Genomic DNA, 17,793 nt, shown 5'->3' with positions numbered 1-17,793 from the left:
TGGAATGATCTCATCTTTCATCCTGGCTAAATTCCAACACACAATTTCATTAACCCAGGTACGGCAGGTGATAAAACTCATTTTTCCCTAAAGAGACAGCTAAAAAGTACCAGTTATACATTTATGAAGTACCAGCAATCAAAATTATGGATTTTCTAAAAGGTTTTTAACTACTTTTATTGAAAGGAAAATCGCTGTCTCAGACTTTTGTGACGCTGCTGCTAATAATAAATTTTACCATTTAGACATGGCCATAATATGGTAGACACTGTCAATAAAAGTCTGCAGTGAAGACGATCCCTATCTTTTCAGCGCTGCTTTATAATTACACGCCGGAAGTGATCACGTGAAACACCTAGGCTAGCTAATGACTTACAGACACACTGTCTCTACGGTGACACACTGTGCTGGGTACACGGGCACGGTGATATGCAGAACTGACTGGGTAGACAGTCGGAAAATTCTCAAATGCTTTCAAAGCCTATGAGGAAAAATTAAATTTCATTTGCATTTCTGACTAAAATCTGTTTGCTGACAGGAAAAAAAAATGCATTCCGATGTTACTTGCTTTTATTCTGAGCAAAGAGGTGGCACTAGGCATGTTGTCTTTGGCAAAGTTGTCTCAACTTTTCTATGGACCATTCTATTGATCACTAGAGGGCGCTGCGGCATTTAGGCCATTCTGACCTCTGAGTGCTTGGAAAGGTCTTGAACTCCTGAACAATGTCGAAAGGTGAAAGGAGAGACTTTAAGGGGGAAAGAAATGTTTCTTGGTACCACCTGATATTTCTTTTTCTCAAACCAACTCAAAAAGGCGTAAGTGGGAAAGTCAATCCATAAACATATTAAGCTCGTTGTGCAAAACTCCAAGACTTGTCACCTGGGAACTGATGGGGGAAATTTTCCTCCCCCCACCCCCGCTTCTGGAGATTGAAATGCAGAGGCGAGAATGGTTATTTGCATATGCCCACCTTCTAGAAGGCTAGTCCCCCTCCACGTGCTCTCCTGTACTCACCAGAGGTAAATTCACTGCAGAACGTTCAGGCGTGCAAACCCAGAGCCACGAATAAGTTTCGAACAATTTATGATATCCGGCCTCCTTCGACATGTATTAGCATATACCTGGTTTCTTTAACATACACTTTGTTTTTCCAAAACCACAAACATCAGTGCTGGAATTTCATGTGGAAGCGCTTAAGGGGCTGAAAGTTAACACCTTTGTGATCCTTGCAGCCTCGCAGTGGCTGCGGAAACAAAAGCCTCTTTGTCGAGGCTTTCTTGAAATGTTTTCTTAACATGTTCCAAGTAGTTTTAGGCCGGGAACTAAAGTAAACAAGATGTTACCATGATAAAAACACTTGTGAAAACATCACAGACCAGCACTTAGGAGTTTCTTGCACATAAAACTCTTCACAGTTTTCAGAAGTGAAATTCACAGGAAAAAAAATTTTTTTTTTTTTTTTTTTTCGTTAAAAAGCGAATTAGTGATGAAATGTCCTCTGCTGTCTCCAGCCCTCAACCTTTTTGAAAGGGTCAAAGTTCCACTGCTGGGCATTTTCTTGAGACATTTCCCTCCCTGTCTTCTCCAAGAGGACATATAAAATTTATTTTGGCTTTAAGAAGTAATGTACATCTGACTAACGTGTAAAGGAATTTGGGTTTTGATTGTCTGGCATGGTGCTTTTCTTCATGAGCAATAACCAAAAGATAAAAATGAAAACAAAATTTCTTTCAAATGGCTAGTAAGCAAGGGCCCAAATAATACTTTTTCCCAAACACACATGAGGGCCTGGTATTTGTGGAACTATGGATCTGTGTCTGATTTTACCCTCCAAGTCAGAAACAGGAAAATGCAGTCATGATTCAACCTTCACATCCACTCCCCACCTTGCTGAAGAATAGTATGCACCCTTTTTCAAAGAGCAAAGAGAAAGAATTATAGATTCCTGTTTTTATCAGTGAGGACTCTGACTTCAACCTGGTTAAAAAAGAAAAAACAAAAAACTTGATCCACGAGGGGTGTGGACAGGAGCACACTCGGAACTTTCACCTGTCTGGATGGTACTGGGCTTGTTTTTGTTTTTCTGTTATCGGAGGATTCCAAGCAATGCAGGGCTGGCGGGCTGCAGTGAAGTTAAGCATGGGTACCTGCTGGTATCGGCTTCCTCCAACAAACACAACCGTCACATGATAACTCACGGTTGACAGATTAAAAAAACAAAACAAAACACTCAAACTGCAACTTGTTTTGAGAAGAAACAGGGAAATAAATGCACACAATAGACTGGGTATCTGCCGATTCTGATAAAGCATCCCTCTGTTGGCTGGCAGGGAAAGCCAACAGGACGGTTATTTGTACAGTGTTTATCTTTGAAATCAAGGGCCCTGTGGTATACCTCACCTTGGGAACAAACGCTGCAGAATGATCATAGAAGAGTGTCAAATCTCTGGTTCTGATTTACCAACAGTTATGATTTTTCTTCCTCAGGAAGAGGGAAAAAAAAAAAAGGTCTCATTCTGAGACCTGAAACAAGCCAGGAGAGCAATGCCCAGGGAATTCAAGGATGTGGCTCAGCTGAAAACGTAAGGATACCAGAGAAGAGTACCCTAGGTCAGAGGTCAGCAAACTGGTGCAAAGAACGAAGCCACACCCACTCCTCACACAGATCCTATGGCTGCTTCTGTGCCCACAAGCTGAGTGCTTGTCTTGGAGACTAGGTGGCCTGCGAAAGTCCATCGTATCGACTATCTGGCTCCTTTACAGGAAAAGTTTGCCGGCCCTGTCTTACAATCACCTTTGACTGTGTAGGACACTCTACTGAAATGTATGGTTAAGGATTATGTTAAAGAACAGTCTCTTCTGACATATTAAAGCTCTGCATAGTCACAACCTCTTCCCTAGGTACAAGGTCAGAAATGCTTATAAGAAAGTGAAACTGAAAGTCGCTCAGTTGTGTCTGACTCTGCGACCCCATGGACTATACAGTCCATGGAATTCTCCAGGCCAGAATACTGGAGTGGGTAGCCTTTCCCTTCTCCAGGGGCTCTTCACAAACCCAGGTCTCCCTCATTGCAGGTGGATTCTTTACCAGCTGAGTCACAAGGGAAGCCCAATGTTTGTATAGCTTCATTTCTCTTTTTAAAAATACACTTAAGTAGATGAGAAAAGAAGTACTAATATTTTTCGACAGTGCCTGCTACGGACCAGACACCTGACGTGATGTACCTTTTCATTCTCCCAACCCTAAGAGGCAGTTATTATTATCGTCCCAAATCACACGTGCTTACACTGAGCTCAAAGAACACACTCCTAGCAACTGGCTTCACGACCCATTCTGCCTTTCTTCAAAGCTTTCTTTATGCCTACTGCCGTACACAGTAAGCATACTGTTAATAAAATGAACTGCTTCTAACCAGGCGCTATTATATAACAGTTAACAGCAAGTCCTATGAAGTCTCACTGGGTTTAGATCTTGACTCCACCTATTATTAGCTGTGTGACCTTGGGAAAATTATTTAACCTTGCTGTTCCTTAGTATCCTTATCTGTAGCTTGAGAGTAAAACTGCAATAGTATCACTATAAGGTGGCTGTATTAACTGAGTTATATATGTAAAGCACTTCAAATTATGACTGTTGAACAGGTCAGAGCTATACCAGGGGAGTGTAAAATTCTAATTTAGAAGATAGGTGATAAAAAAAAATCTATGAAGCAACCTCTAAATCAAAGGCTGAGCAGGGAATTTCCTGGCGGTCCTGTGGTTAATACTCTGCACTCCCAAGGCAGGAATGTGGGTTTGATCCCTGACTGAGGAACTAAGATCCCACATGCTATGCAGCATGGCGATTAAAAAAAAGGAGTGCAGCGCAATCGACACTGTGTTAAGTAAGGGTGTCCTGAAAATCTAAGACCTCTAATATCAATTTTCTAAAACCGTAAGAGAATACTTCTAAAGTGGGATCAGGGGACAAGGTCCTGCTCATGGGCCCAAGAAAAAGATACTTTCAGAGGCTACAAAATCTGGCAGTTTGAGAAGAAATGCTTCAAACAGCACTTCCTGATAATAATGACACTGCTGTGATGTCATTCCAAGAGGCCATATGGCAAAGCTGGTTTCACTACAGCCAACATGACCACCCTTCAGACTGAACCAACACATGAAGGACATGAACTCACAAGAGTTACTTACTTTTCACTACTCTTGGCCTTACACTGGAAGACTACTGTGAATTTCCAAGAGCTAAGATACCACTGAGGAAGCACATCAAAATCCTGAATTTGTCATAGACTGTCAACCAATGGGTAACTTGGGAAAGCACCATGAGAGCTCTAAGAACTAGAGGCAACTTTATTATTCAGCATTTACCCTCCATTTGCTGCTTTACAAGAGTCATTTTTTTACTTTTGGGAACCAAGCCTCTCATCCCCAGCCCCCGTGTGGCCCCTGGGGGATGAACAATTTATCGCACTCTGCAGGTCGGCATGTGACTCAGGCCTGGCTGCCTCATGACTGGTTCAGAGCTAGGACACCTACTCAATCTGAGCCAATGACAGTCCACAAAGAACACTTTTCTGCAACTACTGAAAAAAGAGATGCACTCTGGGATCAATCAACTTATGGCAGGCGAATCTGTCTTCTTTACTTTTACTTGGAAAGAGCCTGAGTAGGAAGTCAACACAGAAGAAAACAGAGCTAAGGAGCAAAGAACCCATACTCCAATAACCTTGTTGAAGCATCAGGGTCCAGTCATGCTTGCAGCCAGCTGTATTATCAGACCAATTATCAACCCCCAGCACCACCCTCCTTTTCTTTGGTTTAAGCCAATTTAAGTTGGTTTTCTTTAACTTGCAAACATAAATATTCCGACAAACATACATCAATAAGCAAGTGCTAGGAACTAAAGAAGCAACAGCTGCAGGACTAGCGGGAGCATTTCAGTGTCTCTGAGCAAACATGCCATGTCATGTGCAAAACCACACAAAATAATAGAGGGACATGAATCAAACTGAAAACTAAATGGTGGTTTCCTATACAAGGGCCAGACTCCTCATAGCCTTACAAGAAAAATGGGCTTTTTTTATAGGAATCAAGTCTAGGCTCTATTCTGATGACCTTCAGATCCATTTCTTTAGAAATGGATGTGGTTTGAAAGTGTGCCATTTTTTCATGGAGGTATATTTGCACCCCCCCACTACATATATATATATATATATATATATATATATATATATATATATATATACACACCTAACATCAGCTCACATAATAAATGGACCTAAGATCTGAGTGGGAAATACTTTGCCTATTAACAAAAAATTTTAAGTGGTCAATTGGAAAAATGCCCTTTTCCCTAATGACACAAGTCAATAAGAATGTTGATAGTAATTCTATAGTTCTAGAAACTTTATAAAATAAATCATATTTATAGATGTTCACTGGCCATTCTATAGAGGAGTGAAGTTAAACCAAGGTATTTATCAAAGTTAGCACTGGTACGGAAAGTGAAACTAGAATTGAAATGTTTCTGCCGAGATCTTTTTCTCATTATCAAAATACAATTAGGCAAGTGATTAGGAAATAAGAAAACAAAGATTCTACAATAACGGATTTAGGAGGGAACAAGGCCCAGTAGTACTAACTTGAATTATCATAATTGTAAAGAGCTGTTGCTTAATTTAAAATAAAGTATTACTGCTCTTGAGTATTAATATTTAGAATCAATTTTAACTATCTCTTTTCTAAAAAATTTTAAGTACTTAAGTTTTTAATGACCACGTAATGCTCTTGAAGTAAAATATTAAAGTGGAAAATCACCAAAACAGATTCACAGGCTTCCATTCATTCATTAAAAACATGATATTCACCAGAAGTGCTTGCAGGTAACACTGTATCTCTAATGCTGGCTTTATTAACATATTTGAACCCAGGTCCATAAAGATAGATACTGAGATTGTTCTAATAATATAAAGATCTTGCAAAACCAGAGACCTGCATGTAAATCAGCCCACCTCTATTATGGGGCTTGAATGAGACAGAAAAGTCAGAGGCAAAGACTCCCTACTGGCCCCTCAACACCCAGTTTGCAAACCATCATGCACCTGTATATATAGGAGTTTCATACATGCATATGTTTGCTTGTTGTATGATATATAAACATAGTGAATATAATGCAGTATTATACTCAGTCCATACATCAATGATTCAATGATACTATGAATATATTTATGTGATGTCAATAATGCGGGGCAGTTTCATCTCAATATTTTTAAAGGACAAGGCACTGTATATGAAGGAAATCTTACGATGTAGTGCAGAAGCATCTCATTTCAGCTTCCAGAGGGTTAACACACCATTTACTCAAGGGATGCTTAATCAGCATATAGATTCAAATGGGATAGCCCAAGTTTCAGTCATACTTTAACTGCAGGAATTAAACTGAATCCTTTTCCCTATACAACAAGAATCCGAACAAAAGCCAACAGTGATATAGAAAGGTAAGAATCGAATTGGTAGCTTTTCCTGGACGTTTGTAAAGTCATTTGTGAAGAAACAAAGAGGCCCAATCATCAAGTTGTAATTGGCCAGTAATTGACACCGATTTTATAAAACTAGAGCTAGTGCTTGTGTTATTAATTTAATATGGAGGGGATGTGAGTAAAAGCAAAGACTAAATTACTACACGTTTAACACTGGAACAATTTTTACTTAATCACTGTCATTCTGAGAAAATAAGTAAAGGATCTTACGAAATAGGATCAAACTGCCCTTGGATATCAATCTCTTCCACTTAACAAGGCAACACTCAATAGATCTGTAAAACTATTCCTATGACTATGCTAGACATGGTGATTGTGAGTCTATCTTCAAAATGGTGGTGTGAAACCCTGCATGAAAAAGGCATCTCGTGAGGAAAAGCATGAACAGTGGGAGGTGACGGCTACGTCTAAGAAGAAAGTGTCATCAAATCATTCTTACTTTAGAAATGACTGGAAATCTTCACACACTGCTTCACAGCCAGGCCACTTGCACACACCGTGTCCATAGAGAGGATGGCTATGTGGATGTTCCTCATGGGGCAAACTGAAAGAAAATGCACAGAGGACAAGAGAATGAATTGGCTGCCCAGAACCATCCCACCAGACATAAAAGGCAAGAGGAGCCGGCCCATGTCGCCAAAATGCGAACACAAACCAACTCGTGCTTTCCTCTTCCCATGGAATTTATGAATTACTTCTGCAGCACACTTTACTTACAAAGCAAGAGCTAAATTTCAAAATGTGAACAGCCCAGTATTAGGAATGTTAGCATCACATTAGAAAAGTGCTCGACAGGCTTTTGTTAAGAGGCAGACCTCTCCACTCAGACTGCAAAGGATTTGTTAAAAGGCCAGAACTTTATACCTATGGCTGACTCTTGTTGATGTTTGACAGAAAACAACAAAATTCTACAAAGCTATTATTCTTCAATTAAAAAATACACAAATTTTTTAAAAAGCTAGAACTTACCATTTAGTCTACATAGTGGAAATTATAATCTGTACTTGATTTTGAGATTCTCCCCAGAACATTATAAAATTTTTCTCTCCCTTCTACCACAAAGAGCATCCCCCAAACTGTACAGTCTTTTCACAAGTTAATTTTACCAACCAGAGTGCAATAAAATAATTTAGAATGTAGAATGAAATAACTGAGAAAGACAAATGTATCCAAGTAGATGATTAACTTAATAACAACAACAATGTTAACTGGAGCAGGAAGATTCTATCCCTACAGCGACTGACACCAAGACTGGGGGAAAACTTGGCATGAACACAAAGGGCTTACTCCTCCACTGGAGCTCTAATCAATAGCTAATGATTTGGCCACACGGATGCAGGTCATGGGATGCTTTGATCCATGCCACGTGGTGCTCAGAAAAGTGAATCTGTTGTACTTGCTGATGAACCATATTCTCAAATACTTTCTCCGTTAGATTTCTGCATCCAGACGTGTTTCAGACAAATTATTTTTACAGTCGTTCCATAACCTTAGACTCCATCAAATAGAAATGTAAAACTAACATTAAGAGTTCCGTTTTGTACTAGAGCACATTCTTTTCAAGGAAAGGGCTATTTTGCAACTTACTCCACTGCCTCTGCCAGACTCTGAACTTCAGGCACACTGAATTATAATCACACACGCACACACACACACACACACACACGACGCACACGCATGAGGGGCTTGTATTTTATATAACTGCCAGGATGTGTATTCACGTATTTTATCGACTCACATTCATAGAACAGACATCCGCACATGCCACTTGTCCCTGACTTACAACGTAATTAATCCACAGCCAGCATAGTATGAACATTTAAACTAAGGTCAATACCAAGCACACACCTTAACAAAGATCCACAGGTCTCTTTGTGGCTCTTAAATGATTCACTTGGAAACCTAATATCATTTTAAAACAATAAGAAACTATTTTGCCTGACAATAGAAAACAATTCTGAGAAAAAAACAACAAAAAAAAGCAAAAGACTAAGTTAGGAAAAGCACTGAAAGGCGCCCTCATGGAAGAAAGAGAGTAACACAAGAGAGCTAAGGTAGTTACAGTGAGATTTCTAAAGCCCAGCAATAAAATGATATTCTCTGAGCAGGTAAAGGGGTAAAATTCCATTGGAATGAAGCAAAGAATGACTACCTATCCATGTCCATCTTCTGAATTTAAAAAATAAATAAAGGATGGTACAAAACAGAATTTAAAAAATTACTGGCAATATTTAAACTCCAAGAATCCTTCAAAGTAACAAGATCCTCAGAATATCTGAGGGAAGGAAATCATTTAAAAAGAAAACTGTTCTAAACCAATATCTTACAAAGGAAAAAAAGAAGCCCAACCACAATAACTCTTTTCTTTACCAATTTTGTGAAGATTAAAGTATTTTCATAATCCTAAAAGAATTAGTGTATATTTGTTGTACAAACCTTGAAAAGAAAAAAAAAAAAAAAAACCCTGAATACACACAAATACATTTTTGATAAATTAAGGGATGGAGGTTTGTATTATTCTTTCAAATTTAAGATAATTTTGTAAATAATGTGTCTTGTTATCAACTAATTAATCCTTAAGAGGCTTATATATTGACGCATAACAGCTTGTCATATACCACCTCAGGTCAAGTTACCTGCCAAAATCAATCTAATATTCCTCCATTTTGGACACAGAGGTTCCCTTCATGTTTCTAATATTTATGAATAATGTTAGAAATAAAATTTACTGGGCCAAACATCCCAGTACAGAGCTGATTTTCACCAGAAGATACATTTAGAGAAATGGAACCACTCTTTGAAATCAGTCCTAAGTTTTAACAATGACCACAGATACTTTTTAAAGTAGCTCTTGAGAAATGCTCCATGCTGAGTACATTCTTAGTTATTGTACCTACTTTGTCTGATTCTTTAGATTAGAAATGAAGAAACTCAACTAATTCAGATATAAAATTAACCTCACTAGTTACAAATTACCAATGGTTATTCATCAGTGCTTTGTGGGTTAAGCCAAGAAGGTTCTCAGTTATAGTGTGAAAGAAAGTAACATGTCTTCACTAGAGGAATTTACAACTAGAAATAAAATGCACATAAATTAGTAACCACCACTCCCACTCCCTACCCCCCAAAACATCCCCTGTAACCTGAATTAAAAAACCACTCTCCTCTAAGAACGTATACTTGGTTCAACTGAATATCCTTATTTCAAAGGAAGGACAGATGACAACTCACGAAGCTTCACAAGGGTAACCATTCACATCTGAAGGCTGAGAGAAATGCCAACTCCTGGCGCGCATGCATATTTACATACACAGCAGACCTCTTGAAAACGTGCTCCACCTTAAACCTGTTTTTTATCACAAAACCATTACATGATCTTATTTTTAAAAGTTCACTTCATACCGTGTTGGCTCCTCAACTTTGCCCCGACTTCATCCCACGCCTAGCACAACCCCACCCTGGCCAACCCCGCAGGTGCCCTGGCGCATCGCCATGCTGTGATCTCTTTCTCAAGCATTACTAGAGTTTACAGACATGGAAACAGGCTCTGCCTCCCACTGTCACTTGCTTTCCCTATGTGAAGACTTTATATTTTATCGGAACACACCTGCTTCACAATGTTGTATCAGTTTCTGCCGTCCAACAGTGTGGATCAGCTATATGTACCCGTACATCCCCTCCCTGGTTAAGCCTCCCTGCCCCTACTCCCACTCCTCTAGATCACCACAGGGCACCGAGCTGAGCTCCCTGCGCTACACAGCAGCCTCCCACCAGCTATCTGTTTCACACATGGCAGAGCACGTTTCTCAGTGCCACTCTCTCGGTCCATACACAACTGGCTGAAATAAGGCGACTGGCTTTGCAAGGAAAAAGAACAGATTGGCAGTGGTGCCGGGAATAGCCTCTCTGGAAAGACACATAAGATGTTGTAATACTTGTCCCTCTGGGGCAGGAGGGGAGTAACAAAGGAGTAGAGAAATGAAATTTTCACTGTATCATTTTTTGTATCTTTTGAAGTTTTAAATTTTGTGCATGACAGGTATGTTTTTCTGGCAAATGTTCAATATATGTATAAACACATACACAGACCCTCACAAACCCACACAGAAACATATACATGCATGAAAAAGTCAAGGGCTGTCTATGTGGGACTCACTCTCCAGAATGATGCTGGTGTAAGCCAATGTGGTACCTGTGCTGCCTGTGTGACTAGGTCCCGCTTTGGCCTTTTAGTCATTCTGGATGAAGCACCCTCAGACCTCAGCAGGTGTACCCCTGAATGGGAGCTTTTCTGTTTCACCGGAAAAGTGGAAAAAGTTTCTATTCTTACTGCCTTTTGGGACATGCCAAAAGAGACAGGACAGGAAAATTGAAAAAAAAAAAAAAAAAAAAGAGTATGGCCACGCCAGTATTCTTGCCTGGAAAATCCCATGGACAGAGGAGCCTGGCGGGCTGGGTCGCAAGGAGTCGGATACAACTGAGCAAACACACACACACACACACACACACACACACACATTTATGAATTTGCAGGACCAGAGGTGATCCTGTGGTAATCTAATCCAACACCCATATTTTCAGAAGAGTAAATTAAGTTTAATAAATGAGCATGGGAATTTTTAAACTTGAATTAACTCAGAATTTCATTTTTATGATGAAACTTGGTGGGAAAATGACCACCTCAACATGGTTAGATAAAGCCTGTGACTTAGTCATTTAAATCAACTGTTCAAAGGGGAGCTCACTGATGTGAGAAGTATATAAGTTCTGAAAGGCTGCCAAGATCAGTTTTGAATAAATGCTAAATAAAGTGTTGAATAACAGATGAATAAATAGATATATTTGATTTTAAAGGGATCTAAACATGCTTCCCCCAAAATTAACCTTCAGAAGTGTAAGGTCAATTGTTTAACAGACGATGTCTTATTATGAACTCCCAGGTTGAAAATATTTAGGGGCAGGGATTGCATCTAATTCATCTCTACCTACTCAGTACCTTGCACATAACACGAGTTCAGTTAATGTTAGATGGACTGGTGCATGAACAGACAATAATTATATTATTCTATTTAATTTCCATGTGGACATATATGCAATAAATGTTTGCCCTTTAAAAAAATTCTTGAAGGTTGGGACCAGAATGATGCTAACTGACTTGAAAAAACAGCATTCTGGCACTTTCTATCATTTAGCTTTATTTCAAATGTATAAAATACAAATAGTACACAGTCAAAAAAAATAAAGAGGTGATTTAAATTTCTTCTGATAATCCTTGGTATGTAAAAACTAGATATATTTATTAACACAATAATAGTGACAACATTTCAGGTTAGAAAGAATCAACTTGCCACAAAAAGTATAATTACACAAAAATATGTAACAATTTCTAATATTACATAATATTAAATATGCTCTATATTAGTCAGTATGATGTACTGGCATCACTGACATTTATTTAAAACTTGTTTTGGTATTTGTTTTTACTATGTCAAAGTATACCAGCCAGAGCCTTAGTTTCAACACTGTCTTTGGCCTTTGATAAGATTTTAAATATTGGTATGGTTTTTCACTGGTGATGATTCACTATTACCTTCTCAAGTTCTCCACTCAACCAAAATTTGAAACTAGAATCACTGCTAAAACTAAGAACAATTTCTTAACTTCAATCTGTATACTTTAGTGGTCTTTATGCTCTAAGTCCTGTAAGCTAATTTTCCCTGTGGTAACCAAGAGAAGAATCTTTGAAGGAGAGGAAAAACACAGACACCTCAGAGAAAAGGGAACCCTCCTACAATGTTGGTGTACTTGTAAGCTGGTACAGCCACTATGGAGAACAGTATGGCGGCTCCTTACAAAATTGAAAATAGAGTTAAGATACGTTCCAGCAATCACACTCCTGGGCATATATCCAAGGGAAATTCTAATGCAAAAAGATACATGTACCCCAATGTTCATAGCAGCACTATTTATTAACACAAGAGCGAAGACATTGCAGAAAGCGACACGCCCACTGACAGATGAAAGGATAAAGAGGATGCGCTACATGTGATGGACACTACTCAGCCGCAAAAGCCTGAAACGACGTCATGCGCAACAGCAGGGAAGGACTCAAAGATGAGCACAGCACCTGAAAGACGTCAGACACAGGAAGACAAAGATGTATCACTTACACGTGGGATCTAAACAGTGACACAAATGAATCTGTTCACAAAACAGAAACAGACTCACAGACACAGAAAAAGAACTTATGGTCACTAAAAGGGGAAAAGGAGGGGGAACGACAAATTACGAGTTTGGGATTCACGTATCCGCACTGCTGCTGCTAAGTCGCTTCAGTTGTGTCCGACTCTGTGTGACCCCATAGACGGCAGCCCACCAGGCTCCCCCGTCCCTGGGATTCTCCAGGCAAGAACACTGGAGTGGGTTGCCATTTCCTTCTCCAATGCATGAAAGTGAAAAGTGAAAGTGAAGTCGCTCAGTCGTGTCCGACTCTTAGCGACCCCATGGACTGCAGCCCACCAGGCTCCTCCATCCATGGGATTTTCCAGGCTATCTATAAAATAATCGACAAGGACCTACTGTATAGCACAGGGAATGTCTCAGTATCTTGTAATAAACTACAATGGAAAATAATCTAAAAAGAAAAAAGAAAAGCACAGACACCTCGCTGTACCTCAATGTCAATTTTCCTCCATGCTAACTTTCATGTCTGTGCACTAACTTTCACCCTGTTTGTTTTTCCCCCTTTTCCAAATTTGTCTTCTGTTATTTTTCTCAATTTCTGATTCATCTGCAACAAAAGGCTGCATCTGTGCCCATTAGGGCTTATAACTTCTCCCCTTTGCCCTCACCATCAGCCCCAAATCATAAACTGTATTTCATCTCATTAGCGTGTTGTTTGACACAGAAAGTTCCAGAAGACCGCTGGTCATTTTCTAACGGCTCAAAACAACGGAATACATTTTTCTAAGTTTTATTGAGGTATAGTTCATATCCCTCAATGAAACTGATGCTGGGAAAGATAGAAGGCAGCAGGAGAAGGGGATGACAGAGGACGAGATGGTTGGATGGCATCACCAACTCAATGGACATGAGTTTGAGCAAGCTCTGGGAGATGGTGAAGGACAGGGAACCCTGGTGTGCTGCAGTCCATGGGGTTGCAGAGTCAGACACGACTGAGCAACTGAACAACACAGTCCACATCCCAAGCAACTCACTTATTTAAAGTACATAATTCAGGGAATTTCATGGGTTCCAGTGGTTAGGATTTGGCACTTTCACTGTGAGGGGTGGGTTCAGTTCCTGGCTGGGAAACCGCGATCCCTTAAGACTCGAGGTGCAGCCAAAAATAACTCACTAAATAAAGTACCTAATGCAATGGCATATATAAAGTATATAATGCAATATTCACAGAGCTGTCAAAGTATTACCAGAATGTAAGTTCAGAACATTTTATATCACACCAAAAAGAAACACTGCACCCATTAGTGGTCACTGCCCTGGTCCCTGTCAATCACTAATCAACTTTCTGTTTCTAGAGATCTGCCTCTTCTGAACATTTCCTACAACCTGGACCACGTAGCAAGTGGTCTTGTGTATCTGGCTTCTTTCACGAATCTTCGTGTTTTGAAAGGGCCGCACTGCAGCGTGTGTCAGTGCCTCGTTTCCCTTTTCATGACTGAATACTATTCCCCTGCATGTACAGAACACATTTTGTTTATCCACTCATCTGCTGATTAACCTTTGGGATGGTCCCACATTGTGGCTACTGTGGTGATAGTGGTGATATTACAATTCACATTCATGTACCTGTTTGAGTATACCTGTTTGGGTGTATATTCAGGAGTAGAACTGCTGGGTCATGTGTGACTCTATGGTCAACACTTTGAGAAACTGCCTGCCCATCTTCCAAAGCAGCTGCACTATGCTGTGTTCTCACCAGCACTGTTTGTGGGTTCCAGTTTCTCCACATCCTTGCCAATATACGTGCCATCTGTCTTCTTCATAGCCATTCCAGAAGATATAAATTGTTACCTTTCTGCACTTTTGATTTATGCTTGTGTGAAGATTAATGGTGCTGATATATACAGTATTACTGTCATAAACAGGCATGAAACTGCCGTTTAAGGAGATGTGGATGGACCTAGAGACTGTCATAGAGAGTGAAGTGAGAAAGAGAAAAACAAATCCTACATCTTAACTCATATATGAGGATCTAGAACAGTATAGATCTTATTTACAAAGGAGACACAGAAAACAAACGTATGGATACAAAAGGGGAAGGGGAAGTGGGATGAACTGAGAGACTGGGGTTGACATATATGCACTACTGATACTACACACAAAATAGAGAACTAGTGAGAACCTACTGCACAGTGCGGGGAACTCTACTCAACACTCTGCGGTAACTTAAATGGGAAGGAAACCCAGAAGAGAGGGGATGTATGTAAACATACAGCTGTTCATTTGCTGTGCAGCGGAACCACGACACTATAAAGGAACTGCACTCCAAGACAATTTTAAAAAAACAACAAGGTTAGGGGCTCTGATCGATTTTTCATGTGCTTATTGATCACCTGTGTATCTTCTTTAGAGAATGTCGATTCAGACCCTTTGCCTATCAAAAAACACTGAGTTCTCTTTATTTTGGAGCTGCAAGTTTTTTCATGTATATATTTCCGCATGCAAGTCCATTATGAGATACAAGATTTACCAACACTGGTACTCATTTTGTAGACTGTCTTTTCAGTTTATTGATGGTATGCTTTGAGGCACGAAAGTCTTACATTTCGATGAAGTCCAATCTTTTTTCTCCCCCCTTTAGTTCCTTGTTGCGCTTGCGGTGTCACATTTAAGAAACCACTGACTGATTCAAAGTAATTAAGACTTATTCTATATTCTCTTCCAAGAGCTTTAGCCCTCACATTTAATCGAGTTTGAGTTAATTTTTATATTTTATGTGAGGCAGGTATAGAACTTCATTCTTTTGCATGTTGTTCCAGCAGTGTTTGATGAAAAGATTATTCTATCCCAAGTGAGCTATGTTGGCACTTTTGCCAAAAACCAAATGAACATAAGTGTAAAGATTAGAGTTTGTTCTCTTTACATATATATTTTTGTTGCTTCACTTTTGCTGATTTTCTTTTTTCCAGATACATTATCTCCATTCTCAAAAGAATTTATAATCATTATTTAAAATAATTTTAAAATCACTTTAGTATAATTTTTGAAGTCTGACTGGGGGGAGGAATGGAAATAAATTTTAATAAAAATAAAACCTGAGCAACCAAACATTTTGAGGAATGAACGCCTAGGGACAACTTTTGTTCTCCAGATTCTGTTGATCCGTTGGTGTACTGAAAAATCATTTCAGAATGTACTTTGTGGATCTCTCCGCCCAACACATGAATGGAGTGTAACAACCTTTTCCTGAGGGCCAGCACTACGTAGAGGGATGGGTACCAGGTGAATAAAGACTTTGTTCCTCGTTACAGAAGCATTAAAAACAAGGAACCTTGCAAGTCATTTAACTGTCCTGCCTTCCAACTCCTCATGTCACAACCACAGGGAAACACAAGTGATGACCTGTGTTGCTTCTCCCAGGGGAAGGCCTCCATCAAACTTTCACTAGTTATGCAGATTAAAGAGGGTGTGTGCAGAAACACTCTCGAAGCATTTTTGCAACTAAAATACTCTGTTTTGTGGAATTCATTTATACTATTACTCTTCTGAGTTCAAGAGTAGAAAAGAAGAGGAACATTTATCTTCGTAAGATGATGAAGTTCATTTATGTTCATGACGTCACCTTGGTAAATATAAAATTGTTGACAATATATTTGGGCAGAAAAAATATTGTTCTATGAGGTTGTAAATTAAAGTATTTGAAATATATAATTTGCAAATATATATGGATATATTATAATAAGTATATACATCATATTGATATTTATATAAATATATATATTTATATGAAATTTTAATTGTATATACATTGCTTTGAATTATATATAAACTAAATTCTTGAAGAAAAACACATTCATGAATGTATTTATAAATATAACGTTATTGATAACCAATAAAATAAATTGAAAAAAAAAATGAATAAGGAGTAGTTGCTGAATGAGGTTTGGTTAAAGAAATGATAGCTATGTCCTTACCTCTGAGGGAGAGCAGGAAGCGACCTTTTTCTAAAGCATTCCCCACGCCCTGCAAATACATACACCAAAAAGCACATCCACTCCCCCTTGGCGACCTCCTTTGACTTAGAAGCTGTTCAGCACTTCCCTTTCCCCATCGGCCACCATCCTCTTTCCCACCATGCTTTAACAACTTACACAAAACCCATCCTACCTTCTTTCTTTCTCTTCACTTCTTAGTTCTTATCACACTTCCCTGCCCCCTACTTTGCTACTCTATCCTACTCACTGAGATTTGAAGTAACATCAAATTTCTTAAGTCTGAATATGGAGTCCAAATTTGATTTTGAATGATAAAAGTGATATCTGAAAACATCATCAGACCTCAGATGCTTTAACACTAATTTTCAAGAACTGATATCAAGTATTTGTGAATATACAGGAAGCCAACTTGAACGATATCAAACTGGGTGAGCTGGCTTTGGAATTTGATCATGGATGACCAATTAAAAAAAAGTAATGTAGATTTCACAATAGCAAAAGAAATGATTACTGACATATTCAGGACAATTTTCCATCTTGGAGTCTATTATTTTGAGCATTTTTCATACTAGAGAATAATGCCTCAAAATCAACCAGAAGTCAAATCCTACACTCTTGTAGTAAATAACAGGACAGGTCCAGTTTCTTCATGTGTTATACTGTAGTGTGTGTGGGGGTGGGGGGGGGGAGGTGGGGAGGGAGCTTTTTCATCTGTCTAGGAAAGGGAAAATGGTATGTGGGAACAGGGAAAAGGGTGACTCTAGCATTGTATCTGTTTTCCTGACGCCTTTGTGAAAATGACCTTTGTCCTTTAACTTTCACTAAGAACACATCAAGAAGCAGATGGACTGCTTCTGAAGAGTTGGGACAAGATTCAGCCATTGCATTTCCAGCACACTGCCTTGAGTTTTGCTTTTTTTGATCGTTTCAGAAATATAACATCCTTAGGTGTTTATTAATCAGGTTTCTGAAAGCAAGCTGGCAATCAGTTCTATCATCAAAGACAACGGTGTTTTATTAAAGCCCATCAAAGGGCCAGCTCTAGAGCACAGAAAGATGGGAACGCTCTCCAAACTGG

At 39.2% G+C, this 17,793-nt stretch overlaps 1 protein-coding gene across 42 annotated transcripts in view; it reads right to left on the bottom strand.

Moving 5' to 3' along the window:
• Positions 1 to 17,793, bottom strand: part of FOXP1 (forkhead box P1) — a 624,022-nt gene that overhangs the window by 49,804 nt on the left and 556,425 nt on the right. For all 42 annotated transcript variants that reach the window (XR_006057033.2, XM_060402200.1, XM_060402196.1 and 39 more), the window contains one exon: positions 6,977 to 7,081. Coding sequence is in view for 41 of the 42 variants with exons in the window: in XM_060402200.1 (XP_060258183.1) it covers positions 6,977 to 7,081 (105 nt within the window). In the remaining variant the exon portion in view is untranslated. The remainder of the gene's footprint in view (positions 1 to 6,976; positions 7,082 to 17,793) is intronic.

This window comes from Ovis aries, chromosome 19 (assembly GCF_016772045.2).
Source record: "Ovis aries strain OAR_USU_Benz2616 breed Rambouillet chromosome 19, ARS-UI_Ramb_v3.0, whole genome shotgun sequence".
NCBI lineage: Eukaryota > Metazoa > Chordata > Mammalia > Artiodactyla > Bovidae > Ovis > Ovis aries.
The sequence above is the reverse complement of the archived record's forward strand: the minus strand, read 5'-3'. Positions and strand labels throughout refer to the sequence as shown.